Source organism: Onychostruthus taczanowskii, unplaced genomic scaffold (assembly GCF_017590055.1).
Source record: "Onychostruthus taczanowskii isolate IOZ18803 unplaced genomic scaffold, ASM1759005v1 scaffold19, whole genome shotgun sequence".
NCBI classification, from domain to species: Eukaryota; Metazoa; Chordata; class Aves; order Passeriformes; family Passeridae; genus Onychostruthus; species Onychostruthus taczanowskii.
This window is the reverse complement of record NW_024499128.1, coordinates 10,082,367-10,100,898: the sequence shown is the minus strand read 5'-3', so window position 1 is coordinate 10,100,898 and position 18,532 is coordinate 10,082,367. Positions and strand designations below refer to the sequence as shown.

General features: G+C 39.6%; 1 protein-coding gene across 4 annotated transcripts in view; it reads right to left on the bottom strand.

Moving 5' to 3' along the window:
- The window catches only part of SDK1 (sidekick cell adhesion molecule 1), a 384,804-nt gene that overhangs the window by 188,524 nt on the left and 177,748 nt on the right, over positions 1-18,532 (bottom strand). For all 4 annotated transcript variants that reach the window (XM_041401548.1, XM_041401551.1, XM_041401550.1 and 1 more), the window contains exon 6: positions 16,133-16,266. In XM_041401548.1, the coding sequence (XP_041257482.1) occupies positions 16,133-16,266 (134 nt within the window). The remainder of the gene's footprint in view (positions 1-16,132; positions 16,267-18,532) is intronic.

Sequence of the window (18,532 nt, the reverse complement as noted above, 5' to 3'; positions counted from 1 at the left end):
TGCCCAGGGCAGGGGCTGGAACTGGATGATCTTTAAAGTCCTTTGTAACCCAAGGCATTCTGTGATTCTTTGATGAGGCAGCTTTATCTCTTGCTGCTTAAATAAAGTTCATTTTTCTTAACATGACAGTTTTAATCTTATTCAACTGAAAATTCTGTTCAACAGTATTTAATAAACCCAGTACTACCCAGAGACACATATACTACATAGAAATGATACCATTTATAGGAGTAAGTTATATGGCACATTTTTCAAAGTCAGTGATTGGTGACAGGCTTGCTTACTGCTCATTAATAAAAAATAAAGGCATCGCTCCTGCTGGATACTACTAAGGTTTCTTGTTTACTTTTCCTTCCAATTACTGTAATTGACCTATAACTCACTGGAGTTCTGGGCATTTATTCTAAACTTTGCACAGAATGCAGCAACAATCTTTCAGCATGGCAGCTAAATATGTCAGGATTAACATTCTGCTAAATATTCCAAGAGAAATTACACTAGTGTTGTAAGCTGGGGGTTTATGAGAGGTTTTATGCAATTTTTGGATTCTGATCACATCTGGGACAATATTAAAGGGCAAGTAAAGGTCTATCACAAATCTGTGTTTATCTCTCTGCTAAGCCGAAAATAAAAATCCAACCAAATCTCAGAGTCTGGTTTGGGAAAGAATTATGCAATAGTTTTCTGTATTTCCATAAGTTTATTTCATTTGATGTCAAGCAAAACACTAATAACTTAAAGTAACTCTGCTTGGTACAACCACAGGGCAATGAGACCCTCTGATCACACAGGGATGCTCTTCTACCCCCCTGCTTTCTGCAAAGTTTTTTCTCATATGGGAACTTGACCATCAATTCCTGCCTTCTAGAAAGATTTCCTTTTTTTTGATCACCGGATATAAGGACCCCATGAGATGTGCTTAGACAAGTGACTGTGGATGAGACTGTCTTGAAAATCCAAAATAATTTTAAGCACAGGGAGCAGAAATCCTCTCAGCAGAAGGACTTGCAGGGTGCACCACGCAGCTGCTGGGCAGCAGCCTCCAAAGCTGCACAGCCAGAACTTGTCTGACAGCTGTGGATTACAAACCCCTTCCAAAACTGGCCTAGCAAATATCTACACTGCACCCTGCAACCCCTTGGCAATTTAGTAGCTGCCTCAAATTGTTTTTCAAAGCAGATTTCTCCCTTTGCATAGCGATGGAATAAACACAAACTCTTCTAATTCAGTAATCAGGACAGATAATTACATCCTCTTAATTGTTTTCTTTTTCCAGCTTAGGTTCATGTTGATGGGAGATGGTAAAATTAGTCCACGAGCCATCTGAAGTTTGCCACTTGCTGATTAAAGCCTTAATTGATTCAGAATGTTTTACAAATCAATCTCTGAATTACTTCGGGATCATGGTGGCATATTGTAAAAAGGAATTCAAACGCACACACACTCCCCTTGTGAATGAGAATCACATTCCGATAAATCCTTAACTGCATAAACAACTTGGTTATGTTGTTTCAAAATTCACTGTTTGACAAATTCAGGGGGAAATGGCAAAATGAAAATTGTCTAAAATACAACTTGCTGTGACTTGTAGAGGATTCTTATTTCTCCTTAAGCTTACTTAGCAATTTTTGAATGGATTGCAATGATACAATCTTGAGGGGGGAAAAAGAGCAAAGAATAGAACTGCCCCATCTTCTGCAAATACATAAAACTGTGATCTATAACCCAGTGCATTCTGAGCCAGATTTTTTCTGATTCAGTGCACTCCTTCCCTCAATCAGGATCCACACTTTTCACTGAGATCTCATATTCCCTATCATGCAGCTGTGGCGAGTTTTGCACGTTTCCAGAGACTGCTACCCAGGATTTCCTTCTGAAACAGAGATTTTAAAGTTCTCTTGGTGATCAAGGATGAAAAGCAGAGATATCTGACATTGTTCTTAAGGGCTCATCAAAAGGAACCACTCTGGCTGTCAGGAGAAGCCCCTCCCTTCCCAGTGCTGAATTTGCAGAGGTCAGAGTGAGCATTAGACAACTTTGATGTCTCTCTTCCCCCAGAATTGATCATTCAGTTCAGCTCACCTTTGTCTCAGTCTAACCACAGGCTCACTACACTTGAGGATATGGAGACCACTTAAAACACCCTACTGTGCCCTTAAAAAAACAGAAGAAGAAGGGCTTCTGTCCTGTATTTCAAAAGCTGAAAGATTTCACAAAATATTCTATTTTTTATAACACCCCCTGTCTATAAAACTGTGTTCCCCCCATTTTTGTAATAGCTGTGTCTGACAAACACAGCTGGAGGCTGAAGTGAGGTGAGTTACAGAGGTATTGCAGTGTTTTTCCAGGGATCATTTCCTCTGGAGGCAGAAGGGTGGGCAGCACAGTTGGTGTTTGCTCTTTGCACTCATGGACAGAACTTCCTACAGATCACACACCTTGATGCCTCACCATAAAGATTAAATCTACTTTGGAAAATTCTTATTGAAAGATGCAACTGACAAATTTCCACGCAAATATTACTCAGGTAATTCACATTCACTTCTGATGAATATTTAAAGAACATCACTCAGTTAAGGATAAGGATTTGTGACAAACACACCACCTCCAGCATTAACACACAAATGAGGTTTGTGCTCCCCGTTCTGCTGCTGTGCCGTGCCATGCAGCATCTGTAAACGTGGTATTAAGGTACTAAAAAGTCATCAGAGTTGTTTGTGACATTGTGAAGTGGAAGTACCTGAGTCACACAATCCAAGTATGGACTTGTTAAAACCCAGTCTTTTAAAAATTGCAATAAAGTCTTGTCAGCTGACTTCATAAACCTCCAGTTGAAACACACAGAAAATAGCTTTATTGCTTTAAAAGTAGCAAAAATATGGTTCTTAAAAGAAGCTGCCTTAAAGAACCAGTGTGTGCAAAGGCTGCAGGAAAACAGCTTGGTCATTATTCACAGTAAACTCGTAACTTGTAGGTTTTAAGTCTCACGACTCGGAAATATTTTGACAAAATTAAAAACACCTCCTCTTGTATGTGCAATGAAAGAATGAACCAAGAAAAACACTATCTACCTGCATCTGCTAGCCATAAACTCGAGATAAACAGTGTTACTTCATCCCTCTCACAGCTGCTACAGCCTCATGCTGCCACACTAATTAGAGGTCTGTCACTACTTCCATTACAAACACCCTCTGAAAGCATTTGTAACAACCTTGTAAAAAAAGATTTATCTGTGAATTTTAAGAATTCCACTGCTTTCTCCACCTTTAAATCATAAAAAAAAAAAAGGCTTCCTCAAGTAGCCCAGCTGACTGCAGTGACACTGTTACAAGCTATGTTTGCTCAAAATGAATTCTGCTTTAGGCTCAGACACTCAGCAGTCACTACCATGTCCTAAAAGTTCTGCCAAACTCCATTTTTTACCCCATTAGCCTCTGAGCTGCAAATTCCCCTGTTCTGCAGGGGACACCCAGAGCTGTCAGGCACAATTCAATTAGTCTTCCTCTCCTCGCCTCCCCTAGATCAGAGCTGTATTTACTGATGATGTCAAGGCCCACAGCACTACTTTTAAAAGCACCCCAGGCCCTCCAAGTTAGAACACACCACATCAATCACATGAAAGAAATGATCAATATCCTCCCTCAAAAGCAAGTGGCAACTGTTAATCCAAACTCTGTTAAGATGCTTTCAATATTAAGCAGCCTGGACCCATTTGCTGTGCTTACATTTTGTACATGACACTTCTTGAGTTAAAATTTAGAGAAAAGCTAAATCTAAGTGTCATCTTGAGGGTGGAAAAACATAATATTGCCTTACTCTAATTCATTGCTTCTTTCAGTAGAAAAAAATCCTTCTCTTTTTTAATTCCCCATAACATTGACTATTTGCATTACTTGTCTTTCCACAGTTGAAGGGAAGTGTTGAACATCTGGTTAAACCTTCTCTCCCTTAAAAAACACACCTGTTGCACTGACAAGCAATCCACCAAGCAATCAGGCTGAACAATTTTTAGAAAAGCTTTAAAAATACTTGCATGGTATAAAAAAATTTTAAAATACTGGCAAGGTACAGATATTTGTCACAGAGGTCACAGAGCAGTTCCTAAGCTAACAAGGTTAGAAATCTGTGTTAGTGTAGTGGAATGAGCAGAATTCTCTATCAAATTTACCAAGGAAATACGAACAAGTGAAAGAATATTAATTTTATATGAAGAATCAATATGCAACAAAACCACTGACATTACAATGACCACAAAATTAAGGTAAGCAGAAATATTGTCTGAAGGGGAAAGTTTTCCTCAAATGATTAAACAAATGATCCCTGCTGCACCAAAGATAATAAATAATAATTGCAAAGCACATTTATATAAATCTTCAGAATCAATCCTATGGTGTTTTACAGTTTAAGAGCAGATTAGATAGGTCAGCATGATGTTGGAGATCAATACAATAATAATATGGTGAAATATAAGCAACCATACCAAATTCTTTTGGAAGTGTGAAATTGGTCCAAAAGTGATGAGTCCATAATCAGAACATTCAGAAGAAAAACAGCCCTCAGGCTCCAAGTTCACAAGCTATTTAGACCTATGTGAAAGCACTCTGCACTTGTATTAAAATTAAATCAGCAGGGCTCAGAATGAAGATATTTATTTTTCAGTTTTCTGTATGTCTGTCTGCATCTGAAGTTTCCAGTTTAAATCACGGAAAAAAATGAACCTTAGATTTTTCAGCTAAAAACCAACTCCCATATAACCTTTGCTTTGTGAGATGAAGATCACCAAATGAAATTAAGTCACTTTACAGTATTTCTTGGCCTTGCTCCAGGACAATGTGGCAAAGAAACATTTGTCATAATCACTTCCAATTGGGAAAGAACAGGAAAAGATGCTGTTAATGACACAGCACTACCTGGCACAGGGGACTCTGTGCAGAGCCATCACTGCTCAGAGGCAGCAGCCACAGACCTGGGGTAGAGCTCTGGGTAAAACAGGAGTGAGATGCACTGACTTCTCTGCACAGGGGAATTCACAGCATAAAAAGGGAGATATTTAGTTCCACCTCCTTTGACACAATGCACCCACTTGCTTCATTTTGCTTGCTGGGGGTTTTTTGGTTGGTTGGATGGACTGGGATGGTTGGATGAGCATGGCAAGAGCCTCTTTTCATGCCATTATCCTCAGCATATTCACTTCTTGCTTTCATGGGCCTTTTTAGTTAGCTTTTACTGACTTGATTTAATATTCATAATCACCTTGAAAAGGCCATCTGCAATTTAATCACTCACTACCAATTACTTTCTTTAATAGCTCTGACAGTATCACTCACAGATACCTGATAAATCCACAAGGAAGGCTGAAGGCAGCACAGGCTTTGCAGTTACTTTCCCAGCATTTGCAGGAGGTACAACACTGGTGGCTTTTTAAGCCTCCACCAAGTCTTTACTAAGTCAGGTTTATGAGCAGACCAGAATGCAGCCACACGGAGTGAAAAAAGCAAAATTTTCTTTTATCCCTCCTTAGTGAGGAAGGAATGAGCAGGCAATAAAAAAGAACCACCAGAAACAACCACTCTGCTTTTCCTTCTTTATCCAACACATCTTCCACTGCAGTATTTTCCCATCACACAAACAGCAGAAGCTACTTCATCCTCAGCTTGTAGAAGTATTTAACAGCAAACATGGCTGGACAAAATTTAGTAACAGTTTTGCACAAATAGGGCCTTGGAGACCAGGACATTGTGTGCATTTTCCTGGTTGCTGTGCTCCATCTTTATCACAGGAAGCTTGCAGTCATTTAAAGACATGCTATTTAACAATGATGTTCTCCAGTATTAGAGGAGCTGTAACTTTGTTCACACATTCCATTTCTAGAATGATTTATCCACCCTCAAAAATAATCCATAATCCCAAAGCCTGCCTTTTTAAGGGCTCAAAAGTGTAGACAAAAGTCTCCACATGAAAAGAAAACAGTGTTTCCATCACTTTATAGCACAATCTGTAGGGAAAAAAATAAAATTTTGGATTGCTCCAATGTCTAAACCACTCCCCAGCTGCACACAACAATATGTGAAACTGAGCAGGACAAAACCAAAGGATAACAAACATCCTGGCTAGGCAATTTACAGCTCCCACGGTGCAGCCAAGGGGACAGGAAATCAATGCAGCTTTTACATACATCAGGTGAAGCAACCCAGGTTATGGCCAGGTCCGACTTTCTCTTCCTATTACAAATGGGGTAGGAAGGACCAATTATTCTAAATTACTTTAAAATTCATAGCAAGTCCTTACTAAAATCTAAAAAGAATATTTATAGCTGTATGGGTGACCTTGAATCCTGCCTGTCCTGACTCTCTTGGGTTGCAGTTGTAATCACTATTTTTTCCATTTTTTTCCATAGCCAGGCTGTTGTCTGCACTCCCACAATTACTTGGACAAATCACGTCTCTCTGGCAGAAGGATGAGACAGATATCCAAGGCTTTTCCATTCTTATTCAATTTTCCTGTTTTATGATGTATATTGAGAAGAAATTAAAAACATCTTTAATATGAAGAGCTTTAAAAATGATAACCCTCAAGCAACCATATGTCTGTGAAAGCTGGAGATGAAAATTAGCTTTTGTGAAGACTCTGGGAGGGCAGCTCTGCCACGCAGACCTTTGGCACGTGCAGAGATCTTTAGGATATATTTAGGCTTTTGCAGTAACTCAGTGCAGAACATACTCTATTAAACATTTGTTTTAACCATATTTACTATTCCTTATCTGTATTGTTTAGAAGAGATTTCAAGTTTGCCTAACTCAACAGTTTAAAGAATGCTATCGAGTAGTTCCTAAAGTATTTCTTTTCCAAATTGAAGAGTCCTTCTATGAGTAAAAAAACCCTCAAAACACTCTACATGCTGCAAATGTATCTGGTTCATAAGAAATAAAATGCTTATCACTGTTTTCCTAAACAAGAACTTGGCATCTCTGCACTCTCTCTCTCACAGATCAGCCAGGACAACTTTTCTCACAGCAGACCAGGAAAGAGCTCTCACAACCGTAGATCAGAGAATCATTGATTATCCTGAGTTGAAAGAAATCCACAAGGATAGTGAAAGCCCAAGTCTTGGATGTTTTGGATGTTTTTCTTTAAATTGGGTTGTTTGTTTTTCCTTAAAATTGCATATTTGAGCTCAAGCTCACTTCAGTAAGGTACAGCTTCTTGGTTTCTTAGTAAAAAGCACCTTCAAAAGGGTTTGCCAACTTAAAATAAATGAAAATTATACTTTAAATACATCCCACTGTGTAAAGATGGGAATCAAAGCAAAATACTTCAAGCCAGCTCATTGGAAAACTCCAGGAGTTTGGCAGAGCAGAAGGAGACTTACAAGAAACCAGGAGTTAATGTTCAAAAGGGGTAAATTGATACACCAGTCTCCAGTAGCTGTTCCTCCTAAAGCTTCAGCATTATGATCCTTACAGGAACTGAAATTCAAAGCCCCCTACAAATGCCTACAAATCACTGGGCTTCTGGCTGCTCTGGGAGTTTTTTAGGCTATGCAGTTGGATCTGGGGTGTACAGGATAAAGAGATAAATAGTTCCAGGGAAATGATTGTTTGCCAGACTGACAGGCCCAGGAAACTGCCAACACTGGATGTTGTTTGACTTAGATCTTCTCTGTTTTAGATTTCTATTACTGTTATCATATTATTCATCTAGATACTCATTTTTATGGCATTATCAGTATGTATTAAAAAGCTTTTGCAAGATCCCACAGTAGTGCTTAAACTTAAAAGTATGGACAGGAGCTACTACTCTCATGCCAACAATTAGAACTAATCATGAGCACAAAGTACTTACACGAGAGTGAGAAAATTAGTTCACTTATCACTGCACGGAAATGGAAAAGAGAAACTGAACAGAAATATGTTCATGACAGAATGTGGTTAAATTGGAATTGGATTATACTATCAATTTTACCATTTCTGCCCATGAAAGATGATTCAGTCTCAAGTAACCAACATCATATTTTTATGTCTGATCAAAACAATGTTTATTTTAACACCTCCCTTTCATGTTATTTCACTCTGAAGTATTAGTACAAGATTGATTGAAGAAAAACACAGATCAAAATGATACTTTTTTTGTAAATTCTACAGTATTATTTAAAACCACCGTAGGTGGACCAATGAGATTGAAAAGTCTGTCTGTTGAACCAGCAATACTTTTCTGTCTAGAAAAGTTTCCTGGCATTTCTCTTCTGCTGATCTTCCAACAAATCATCGCAGTTTGTTCAAGATGGCATTTTCCTGGATGGCATGTATAATTGATGGGTGTCACATTTTATAAAATGATTGCAAGGTAAATTCAATTTTCCCTTTTCCTTGTTTGTGTCCTCTAAGAATCCCTTATCTCCACATATCAATTACCAAGCAGTGACAGAGATAGGATACAAATCACTCCGATGAATGTAATAGCAAAAGTGATTAGAGATAGGGAGAGATTAATTGCATCTGTCAGATATAAATAAAGAGTTTAGGAGGCAACCCAGGATTTGGAGCCTGTGTTTGTGTGTGCATTCCAGATCTCTCTCAGACACAGTAACCCCCCAAACCTCATAAACAGACAAGTGTAACAAGAAGCCATGTTAAAATAATAAGTTTGATTATGGAAACCTCAGCATTTGCTGTTTCTTCAGAGCAACATGCATAATGTATGTGCATCTGCTGAGGGAACAGACTCTCAGCTCGGGTGCAGTTCTGTGCTTTCACCAGCCAGTGAGGAGTCCCCATAACAACAGGGTTGTTCTGTTGCACTTGGGAGCAAAAGAAATAACTATTCTTCCCATAAACCATGCATTTAAAGCTTCATTACATTTGTTGATGCGATATGATGAAAATTAAGTGCCAGATATTTGAATAGGTTTTATGCTGATTTAGGCTGTTTCGGTTCTCTTTAATAGGAAGACTGAACTAACCTTAGAGAAATTTCAGTTTATCATCTTTCCATGACAAAAGTTACCAGCAGAGGAGACCCTTCTTGCCTGGGGCAGAGGCTGCAGCAGACGCACCATGAGTGGCACTAAGTTTCAGCAAAAATAGTCCAGAGGAAGATGAAACTGGAGACCAACCAATATTTCTGGTATTTATTAGGAAGATAACTGATAGCATATTTGGGAAAACTAAGAAAAAAAGCTTGAGCTGCCACAGGGGTTTCTTGGCTCACCTTTATTATTCTGCAGTTTAGCAATTTATCATTTTAACCACAGATTTTCGCTTCTATCTTTGCAGTTAAAAGTGAGCAAAATTTTCCTTGAAGGAGAAGAAAGGTAGAGAATTATGGAAGAGATCTGGCTGAGGATTTAGAAAAACCTAACAATGAAATTTGGAGTGCGGGAAGGCTGATAAATCCTGAACATCATCTGTTACTTCTTTGTAATGCATATAAAATCAGTCTACACTGCAGTACAGTGTCACTTTTTGCAGTAGATAATAGGGCAAAGCACTGAGAATATCAGACTCCACTGAAATTGCCAGCTCTGGATAAAGCTTAAACCAACATTTGTTCCAATATATCAAACACAAATCTTTAACACTAACTCAATTTAGTCCTTTTTCTTACAGCTATTATTGTTATTAAAATGTGTTTGACTTAAATACATAACCATGCATTTGAGATGTGTGTAAATTGCACTCTATTCTCAAAGTAAGGAAAAAGATCCCCATTTAAAATGCATGTCCTTGAATATAGAGCAACAATAGAAGAAAAAGCACTTTGAAAGTATTTGACCAGGGAATTAAAGAATGTGTCCTTAGGGTGGAGTGTTAGACCCCAAACACTTCCACAGACTCCTTCAAATTAACATTTTGGATAACTGAGGCTTGTTTAGTGGCAATCAAATGTTCAGTGTCACTCAAAGCCAAAGGCTTACATTTACTCATGGAAGCTCACCATTATATCCTTCCTGGAAATCCTGCTGGACAAAGAGAGCAAAACCTTTGAGGAAATGGGGAAGAACTGTGATTCTTTCACAGGGCCACTTAAAACCAGTTCTCAGAGAGCTGAGCTCAGCTCTGCTGGACTTCCCCAGTATTTGGTCACAACCTCGGGAAATCAGGTACAGTCCTGGCATAGAAATGCAATTTCATCTCATCTCATATTCCTTCTTTTTTCCCTCACCAAAATAACACACAAAAGGTAAAAAAAAAAAAAAAAAAGCATCACAGAACCACTAAATTCACCTCCACAGCACTGACCCAGAGAGGCTAAAAGAAGTCAATTCTCTTGGCATGAACTAAAACCAGTCTGACAAGTCTACAGAGCTTGTGTGAATTTGACATCAGAATAGAAATATCTGTTCCCTGGGTGTGCCAGCCCATTCCTTTTTTCCTTTTTCCTGCCTACACCTGAAAGCTGGGACTGGCTATGAAAAATTCATGCCTTTTGTGCTTCAAACATACCCATGAAGGATCCTCAGCATCTGCTGACTTGAACAAACCCTGATGGTTAATATGGAAAATCATGTTAGTGAAATGCTCTCTTCCAGGGAGGAAAATGTCTGCTCAGAATCTTCTGAAAACTTATCTTCTTACCACACCTGACAGAAGGATGTCAAGAGGAACATCCTCTCAAACACAGCGACAGGTAATGGGGCACTTCCCCCCCACCTCTTTCTTTCCTGACAACATAAAGAATATTTCATTCTTACAGGCACTAAAAGTGACCTAAATGTCCAGTGCAATCAGGAGAGCTTTCCTTTATAGGAGAAAACCAAACAAGAGCTTTGAGGTAAATTCAGTCCCTGTGAGCCTGAAATGGGACTTCTTCCTTCTGTAAAGTTTATGTCTTGATACATTAAGTTGAGGAACAAAACAGGCACCAAGCAGAGAAAAACAGGGTCTATTTAGCCTCATGTCAATGTCTGCCATAACAGAATAAAATTCTTCTGGTTGCAAGTGGAAGTTGGGCAGAACAACATCACACCCTCATACTTTAAATTAATTGCAATGCAACCAAGCCAGGAGTTTAATTTTCAGTCCCCAACTTTTTTCTTTCCCTACTACTTTTTTTTTTAAGCCTTGCCAGTGCCCAAGGGAAAAATTTATCTTCGTTAAATGATAATTGGCTTTATTATCTTTGACTCTTCAGAAATGCTGGCTGGCAAGGTTTTTAAAATTTTCATCAATCTTGTTTTCTGTTTTCACGAAGCCTGCATCAGAAAATGACATCAGGCTGCAGAACACTCTGTATCTCTTGGTGTTACCAACAGGTCTGGGGACTATCTAATTTACTAATAAATCTATTGGAGCGACATGCATCTCAATATTTCACAGCTTAACAAGGAGGGGCAGCGGCAAGGCCCTGAATTGCAGTTCCGGACGATTAGCGCCGCAAAACCAATTGAAGCAGGACCATCTAAACTGTCACAACAGCTTACACACACCCACCTCCTGCAAGCCAGCATTTAAATCATTTACTGAGGCCCACATTTTTTCACAAAATGCTTCAACTGGACTCAGAAAAAGCCAAGAACTCCATTAAAAGTTTCCAGGATTAGGCCAGTGGCCCTCACATAAAGAGCTGTGCTGAAGTCAATAATGGAAATATCTCACCAGGGCTTTGCCAACTTCTTCCCAAGTGGCTCCAGATCCTGGCCATGGTGTCATCACATAAAGTGGAAGGACATGGACTGAGTGCCCTGCAGGGAATAGCTCAGGCAGCTCCTCACAGCAATAAAAAGCTCCCTATGAATCTTTCTTTTTTCCCCCCACTTTTAATAAACCCACTTAAACTCTTGACTTACATACTAAAATCCCTCATGGTTTCATTAAGAAGCTCTAAATGGCCCTGCTCTCCTTCACCCTCAAAAAAACCTTCATGCAAAAGTGGCATAGCCAACAGCAAAGTACCATGTACTAATTTTTTTTGTTTGGGTATTTCTGGGGGTTTTTGGTTCGTGGGGTATTTTGATCATTACTTTTGAGGCTTTTTTTGTTTGATTGGATTTTGTTTGTTTGTTTTTTAAGTTCCATACTACAACCAGAAGAGTTGTGATGCAGAGATATTTAGCTGTTGCACTGAGAATGGCCCTCAAGGAAGTGAGGGTTTTATGATGGCCTTGCTTGAATAAACACTTCAATCTTTAGGTGCCCTGCCAACACTTGTAAGATCAAAGAATGTCACTTTATGCCCTGACAAGTCACAATCCTTAGGAACAGACCTGACCATCTGTGCTGCAGTGTATGTCTGGCTGTGGGAGAATAGGCATATGAAAGAAAAAGCCTAAAGAATTTAGGATCTATTTAGGATACTATCATCAACCCCTTTTGCTCAATAGATGGGAACAGGAATAAGACATTTAGGATTTTCCAAGTGTTGTTATTGAAGAGCAGTATTTACATCCCAAAACCTTGTACCAGCCCAGAGACAGATAAATTCTCACACCACTCCAATCAAGTTAGGAAGTTCCAGCAATGGAGTTAATACTAAAACCCTCCCAAGCAGTAATAGTGAATCCTCAACAAGGAGTGAGTAATTGGAATTAAAACCCAAAGCCAGTGTTGTTACTATTTCCACTGCCAAACTCTTGACTTTCAGACTTTCTGATTTTTCAAGCCAAAAATTTTGTGTTATTTACATGAAAGCTCTGACATATGGTTTAAAAAGAGGAAAAAAAAAAGTGGCAAGATTTTCATTAGTGTAGTACACAGTTCAACTCGTTTTTAGACATTTTAAATTTAGGTCTAATTTATGACACCTCACACTAATTTCAGATGTGACGTTATTCCCAGTATGCTGCCTGTTGGACATAATTTTTATTTCCCCAGAGCCTGTCACCTCAGAGATGATCTAATCCTCCTGAAATCAGTGCAAATGAGTCCACTTGAAAGAAACATCCATGGTTTTCAAGCAGAGCTGGGTGGACCTCACCCTGTATCACATTCAGACACATGGATTTAGGGCAGGCATGTGGAACACGGGTGTTCAGCCAAGCTGGGGACTCAGCTGTGAAGGAAAAACACTGCTCAATATTTGGATCCTCTCACTGAGTGACCAGATCTAATGGGAAATAAATCTTTAGTGCCTTTGCACCAGGGGTGTGTAAGGACTGAGCTATGGGGATGGGGTGTGTACCTGAAACACCCAAAAGTCCCGAAAAACTGAGCGCTCCCCTGAGCCCTGTCACTCTGCTGCCTTCATTTCCCATGTGTGTCCAACCTCAGAACGTGGAGAAAAGCAAACCCAAGCACAGCCAAAGCAGCCCTGAGAAGCCTGCAGGCTTTCTGTGGGAGCTGTTTCCCAACTTCCCCGCATGTTTGCAACCAGGGGCGATGGGTGGGTGTGAGACTTCACAGTGTTGGACTCAGTGAGCTGCAGTTTAGACTGACAAGAAACAACATGTCTTTACTATTAATACTCAGAGCCCCACTGGAGAATTCAGTGTGACTGGGGCTTTTAGGCTGTTTTTAAAACATGCTCAACATCCTCTAATCTTTTTATACCACATGTATCAAATACAGTTATTAATTGAAGGACAGTTCAGTTATTTTCCAGGCGATGCTAAAGCTCCATTTACCTTCAGCCACAATTCAACAGCAACTTTAATCTGCAATGTAAGGCCCTGTAACTCATCCTCTGCTCAGCTCGGAGCGAGACCTTTCTCCTGCTGTCATTCTTGTACTTTGGAGCAGAACAGGACAGCTTACAGCTTTCTCAGCTGTTAGAATGATTCTGCAAATATGCTTTTCTTACAGGCTGAAGCAAATCTGACACTGGTCTCCTTCAAGGAATAATGAGCTGTGCATATCTAACACTGTGCTCAGAGAATGCCTGCCCTGGGAATTATCTGTAGGGTTTTTTCCTCCTGCCCTCAATAACAGTGGCAGTGTGCATGTTGAGTCATGCAGCAAGGTTGTACTCAATAATTAATATATAATCTACTTGCACAGAGATTGGCTATTCCGCTTTACTTGGGGTTTATTGGATTTTGATTAAGCTGGTTTTAAATTTTATACATGTCCTAATGAAAAGTTACAAGTGTCATCACTCCTAACACCCCGTAAGATTCAGGTAGCGACAAGTCAATGCAGTATCTTCCTCATCTGTGTTACCTTTAACAATCTGTTTCCAGCCTCTTGCTTGAATTCTTTATTACTCTTCAAAAATATGTCATTTTTCTGCAAGCATTTTCTGCATATTGCTTCAAGACCGTATTTTTGCCTGATTATTTTCTGTTACCAGACCAAAAATGTTTATTCATTTTTATGTAATGTATCACACAAGTTTCCTCCTCAGATCAAAGTTCAGAACAACCACATTAATCCAATTTTCTTTACAGACTCCAATGCCTTACAGCCAGTGCCTTCCTTCAACACATGCACACAGCCTTAATAACCCAGGATATCAAGGTGTCAATTTGAAAACCTCATTGGCTGACATTAATTCTAAAAATATATTCATTTCTGGCTTTCCATCTTGTCTCATCCTTCATTTTCTTTTATCCATTTTATCTTTCCTATTTGCCACATTCCAGGCAGACTCTGCATTCATGGTATCAAGCCTGTGAGCATTTTGGAGTGTTTTCTTTTCCATATGCCCATATTACCTTCTGCTTTGCATAGCACTTGTTATGCATGCATGATCACAGACTATTTCTAGCATTAATTAAGACATGAAATTAAAGTGGGAAAGTATGCTATTGGTCACATAATACAAACAACACAAATTTGCTTTAAAAATGAAATTACTAAAGTGTTAGCAAACCTCTTCATACTGTCAGAAATAATAATGTTTACAATCTACATGCCACAGAACAGCCAGAATTCACAAGTGGATTTGGAATATTATTTCCACTTCAGAAAGATACACATGAAACCCCTGAGCAGTTCATTTAGTTTAGATACTTGTCTGGAAGAAGACAGAGGTTTGTGCCTCCTGTCAAGCCATGCAGCTGCTGCCCACGGTGACCCCAGCCCATGACCAGGGCTCCCCATGTTTGTCCAAGAACAGCTTTCCTTGAAATCCAGTTAGGAATTTTAGCAGAAAAAATGACATTTTCTAAGAAATGGAATGTTTCATAGGACCATGTTTCAGATGAACTTCTGACAGACACAAGCACTGTTCCAAAAGCAGTTTCTCAGATTTCCTGCCCAGAAAGCCAGACTCCCAAGACTTGCTATTATAAGGAAATGAGCCAACAAGGATTGTCCAGAATCTCATGGTACCCAAGATCAGGAGATGTGGGGCATCTCATCATGCCATTGATCTAGAGCTGAGTCCTGCATCTTCTAGAAGCACAAATTATAAGGGCTACTACTGTCATCAGTGATTTACTCCATCATCTCTTCCCTGTCTCTACAAGCAAAACGAGGAACCTCCCCATTCCCACAGCACTAACTCTCTCCCTCTTCTCACTGCTACATAAATAACGCCTTTATCAAGTGCCTCATACAAGGATTCAATCCATTTCACATCTTTAGAATATTAATTTTTCACGCAAACAGGTTTACTGGATGTTTTACAAGAGCTTGCATGTGCACATTTCTGCTGAATGTGCACCTTGGCAGACTCAGTGTGCAGCCATCTCCCTGGCCCCAGTGCTCTGCTGCTTTTCCCTCTGCTCTGCTGCAAAACCCAATCATGGAATATCTCTGGAGTGGTGGTGTTAATACAACACATGTAATGTAAAATAATAAGTAATAACAATGAAATGCATGTTCCCTGGGACTCTGTGATAACTCCAGGTAAAAATAATGCCATAAACTGGGAATAGATTCATAAATAAAATTTGCACTCAGAAGGATGACTTGTTTACTTAGGCACAATGGAAAACAACACATTATAAACACCTGCATTAAAAAGAAATTATAACCACAACTTCACAATAAACAGTGAGGGATCATCATGTACCTGCCTTACACAAAGCAAACCACCAGACAAAGGGCTCTGAGGGTGATTTGTGGAGGGCATCTCCTCTCTTAGGTCCCTCTTTTGCACACGGAGTTCAGTGTGCTCCAAACCAAGCAGGAAACACTGACCTCCTTTAAAAGTCCAATCCTTTATTAGCAAGGCTCTTTTTATTCATTAGCCTTTGTGAGTACTGCCTGCAGCCCCAGTGTGCCAGCACATGCCCCACAATTTGGGTACTCACGTGTTACACTGAGGTGAATGAAGGGACTGGTCTTGTTCTCCCCGTTCTTTTCGTTGACTGCCTGGACATAGTAACCTCCTGCATCCATCAGTGACACCCCCAGGATCACCAGCTGGTTCTCCAGAGTGATGGCTCTGTTTAGGGGAGAGAAAGATCACACTGAAACCAGAGGAATGTTATCCACACAACACCTCAGACCTGACTGCCTAATATGATATTCACTGGTCATATAAATCAAGATGCTGTGGAATCAAAACCAGCCCCACTTCAAACACACTTACAGGAAATAAAGAGCTCAGATGCCTCTAGGCCTTTTCTCTATTTAGATCATATCAGATGCTTATGGTGACACACAGAAAAAGCTTCAACATGTGAAACAGGGGCAGTTTAAATGGCAACAAGAAGTTGTGCAAGAATCAGCAAATGACACTGGTGACTGCCAGGCTGCAAACTGCATCGTTGTGGGGTGACAACAATCCTGGCAATCATCAGGATGCTGCAAAGCCAGATTTGTTGAAAACCTCAACAAGTGAAAAACAGCCTATTAAAGAGTGACACTCAAGCAATAACACACAGTTCACTGAAATAAGTAAGTAAAAATCAAAGACAACAGAATGTCCAAAGGTAAACTTTCTGCATTTATGGCATCACTGGTTATCACCTCATCACAGACAAAGCCATGGGCTGTCTCAGATATCTGTGTGGATAGGGAGGGCTTTCCTTTTATCCACAGCAGGTAGGACAGCACAACCCTGTAGTTAACTGGTGTGGGCCTGAAGGAGTCAATAAATGTCATTGTCTAACACAAGCTTGTTCTCAGAGCTGCTGCATAACAAAGGGTTCTGTGGACTCCCTCACAGGCAGCTTTACACACTTGGCTACTTTACTTTTCACATGGTTTTTTCTCACCTATAAAGGATTAACCTAGAGGAAACATGTAAATATTCAAGGGTTTGAGGAACAGGACACAGGAAGTTCAAAAACCAGAAAGATAAAAGAAAATGTAAAGTTCCAGGGAAAGCCTGTGGAGCCAAGAGCTCATCTACTGCAGCATGGGACAGGCACAGACTTAGAAATCAGAGTGTAAGGCTGGGAGGAAGAAACTCCCTTCACTTCTAATACTTGATGAGAAGCCATGCTGAGTTCAGCTGTGCTATTTAGATGTATCACTGAGCATGAGGGCGAAACAACTTATAAAATTATTATACTGGAAGAAACAAATTCACACATAAATAGGCTCAAAAAGAATGAGCACTGAGTCAAAGCATTTGTGCACTAATCAGTCAATAATAAACACCCCTGCATTCTATCCTCCTGTTTTGCCATGGGGTGGTTACCCTTAGTAATAAACAACTATTTTGCTCTGAAAAAAACCAAAAAAACCAAGTAACAGTGGAAATCACACATTCCTAGTGAAGCAAACTGGTTTTTATATGTAGGGAGAGCATTAGAAATTACAGAGAGAACATGGCCATGTTCAAAGCCAGGCACTTAATTCATAACACTTCAATTTCCTGATGTGGATACAAAGAAACCTGAACTTCTGTAAAGCTATCATGGAATCAGAGAACCGTTTAGGCTGGAAAAGATCTTTAAGATCATGGAGTCCAGCCCTGCCAAAGCCACCACTGAACCATGTCCCCATGTGCCACATCCACACAGCTTTGAAATCCCACCAGGGATGGGGACTCCACCACAGCCCTGAGCAGCTGTGCCAGTGCTTGAGAATCCTTTTGGTGAAGAATTTTTCCCATATTTCCAACCTAAATCTTCCCTGGTGCAAATTTAGGCTGTTCCTTCTTGCCCTGTCAGGGAATTGCAGAGAAAGAAGGTCCCCCCTGAGCCTCCTTTTCTCCAGGATGAGCCCCCCCAGCTCCCTCAGTTGCTCCTCTGAGTTCTGCTCCAGACAATAATTACAAAAAACTGCTGAAAAATGAAGCTAAATGTTCAGGACTGAAATCAGTCAATCACCTAAAGATCCTGTTTGTAACATCTTCCTTGGCAACTTTTACTGTAAAAACTACTAAAAAATAATCACAGTACTTTTTTAAAATTCAACTACACTGTACTAGTTTAATTGATTTAGAAAATTAATCAAAGAAACTGTGATTTGTAGAGTGAGAATATAAAATACAATTAATAGGACATTTGACAGAGCAAATAAAGATAAAATTCCAGTGCAGTGCTAATAATTGAATATTACAAGACAATTATATTCACACTCATTTCTACATTAATTCTAAAGAAATCAGCATTAGAAAGATTCTTTCTAATACTGAAATATATTTCAGGCTGCTTTGATTCCAGGTAAAACTGCATCCAAAGTTTTAAACGTGATCCTTGAGTACTGCTGAGATGGACACAGTTACTATCTGCATTAAATTGGCTGAAAATTTTGAC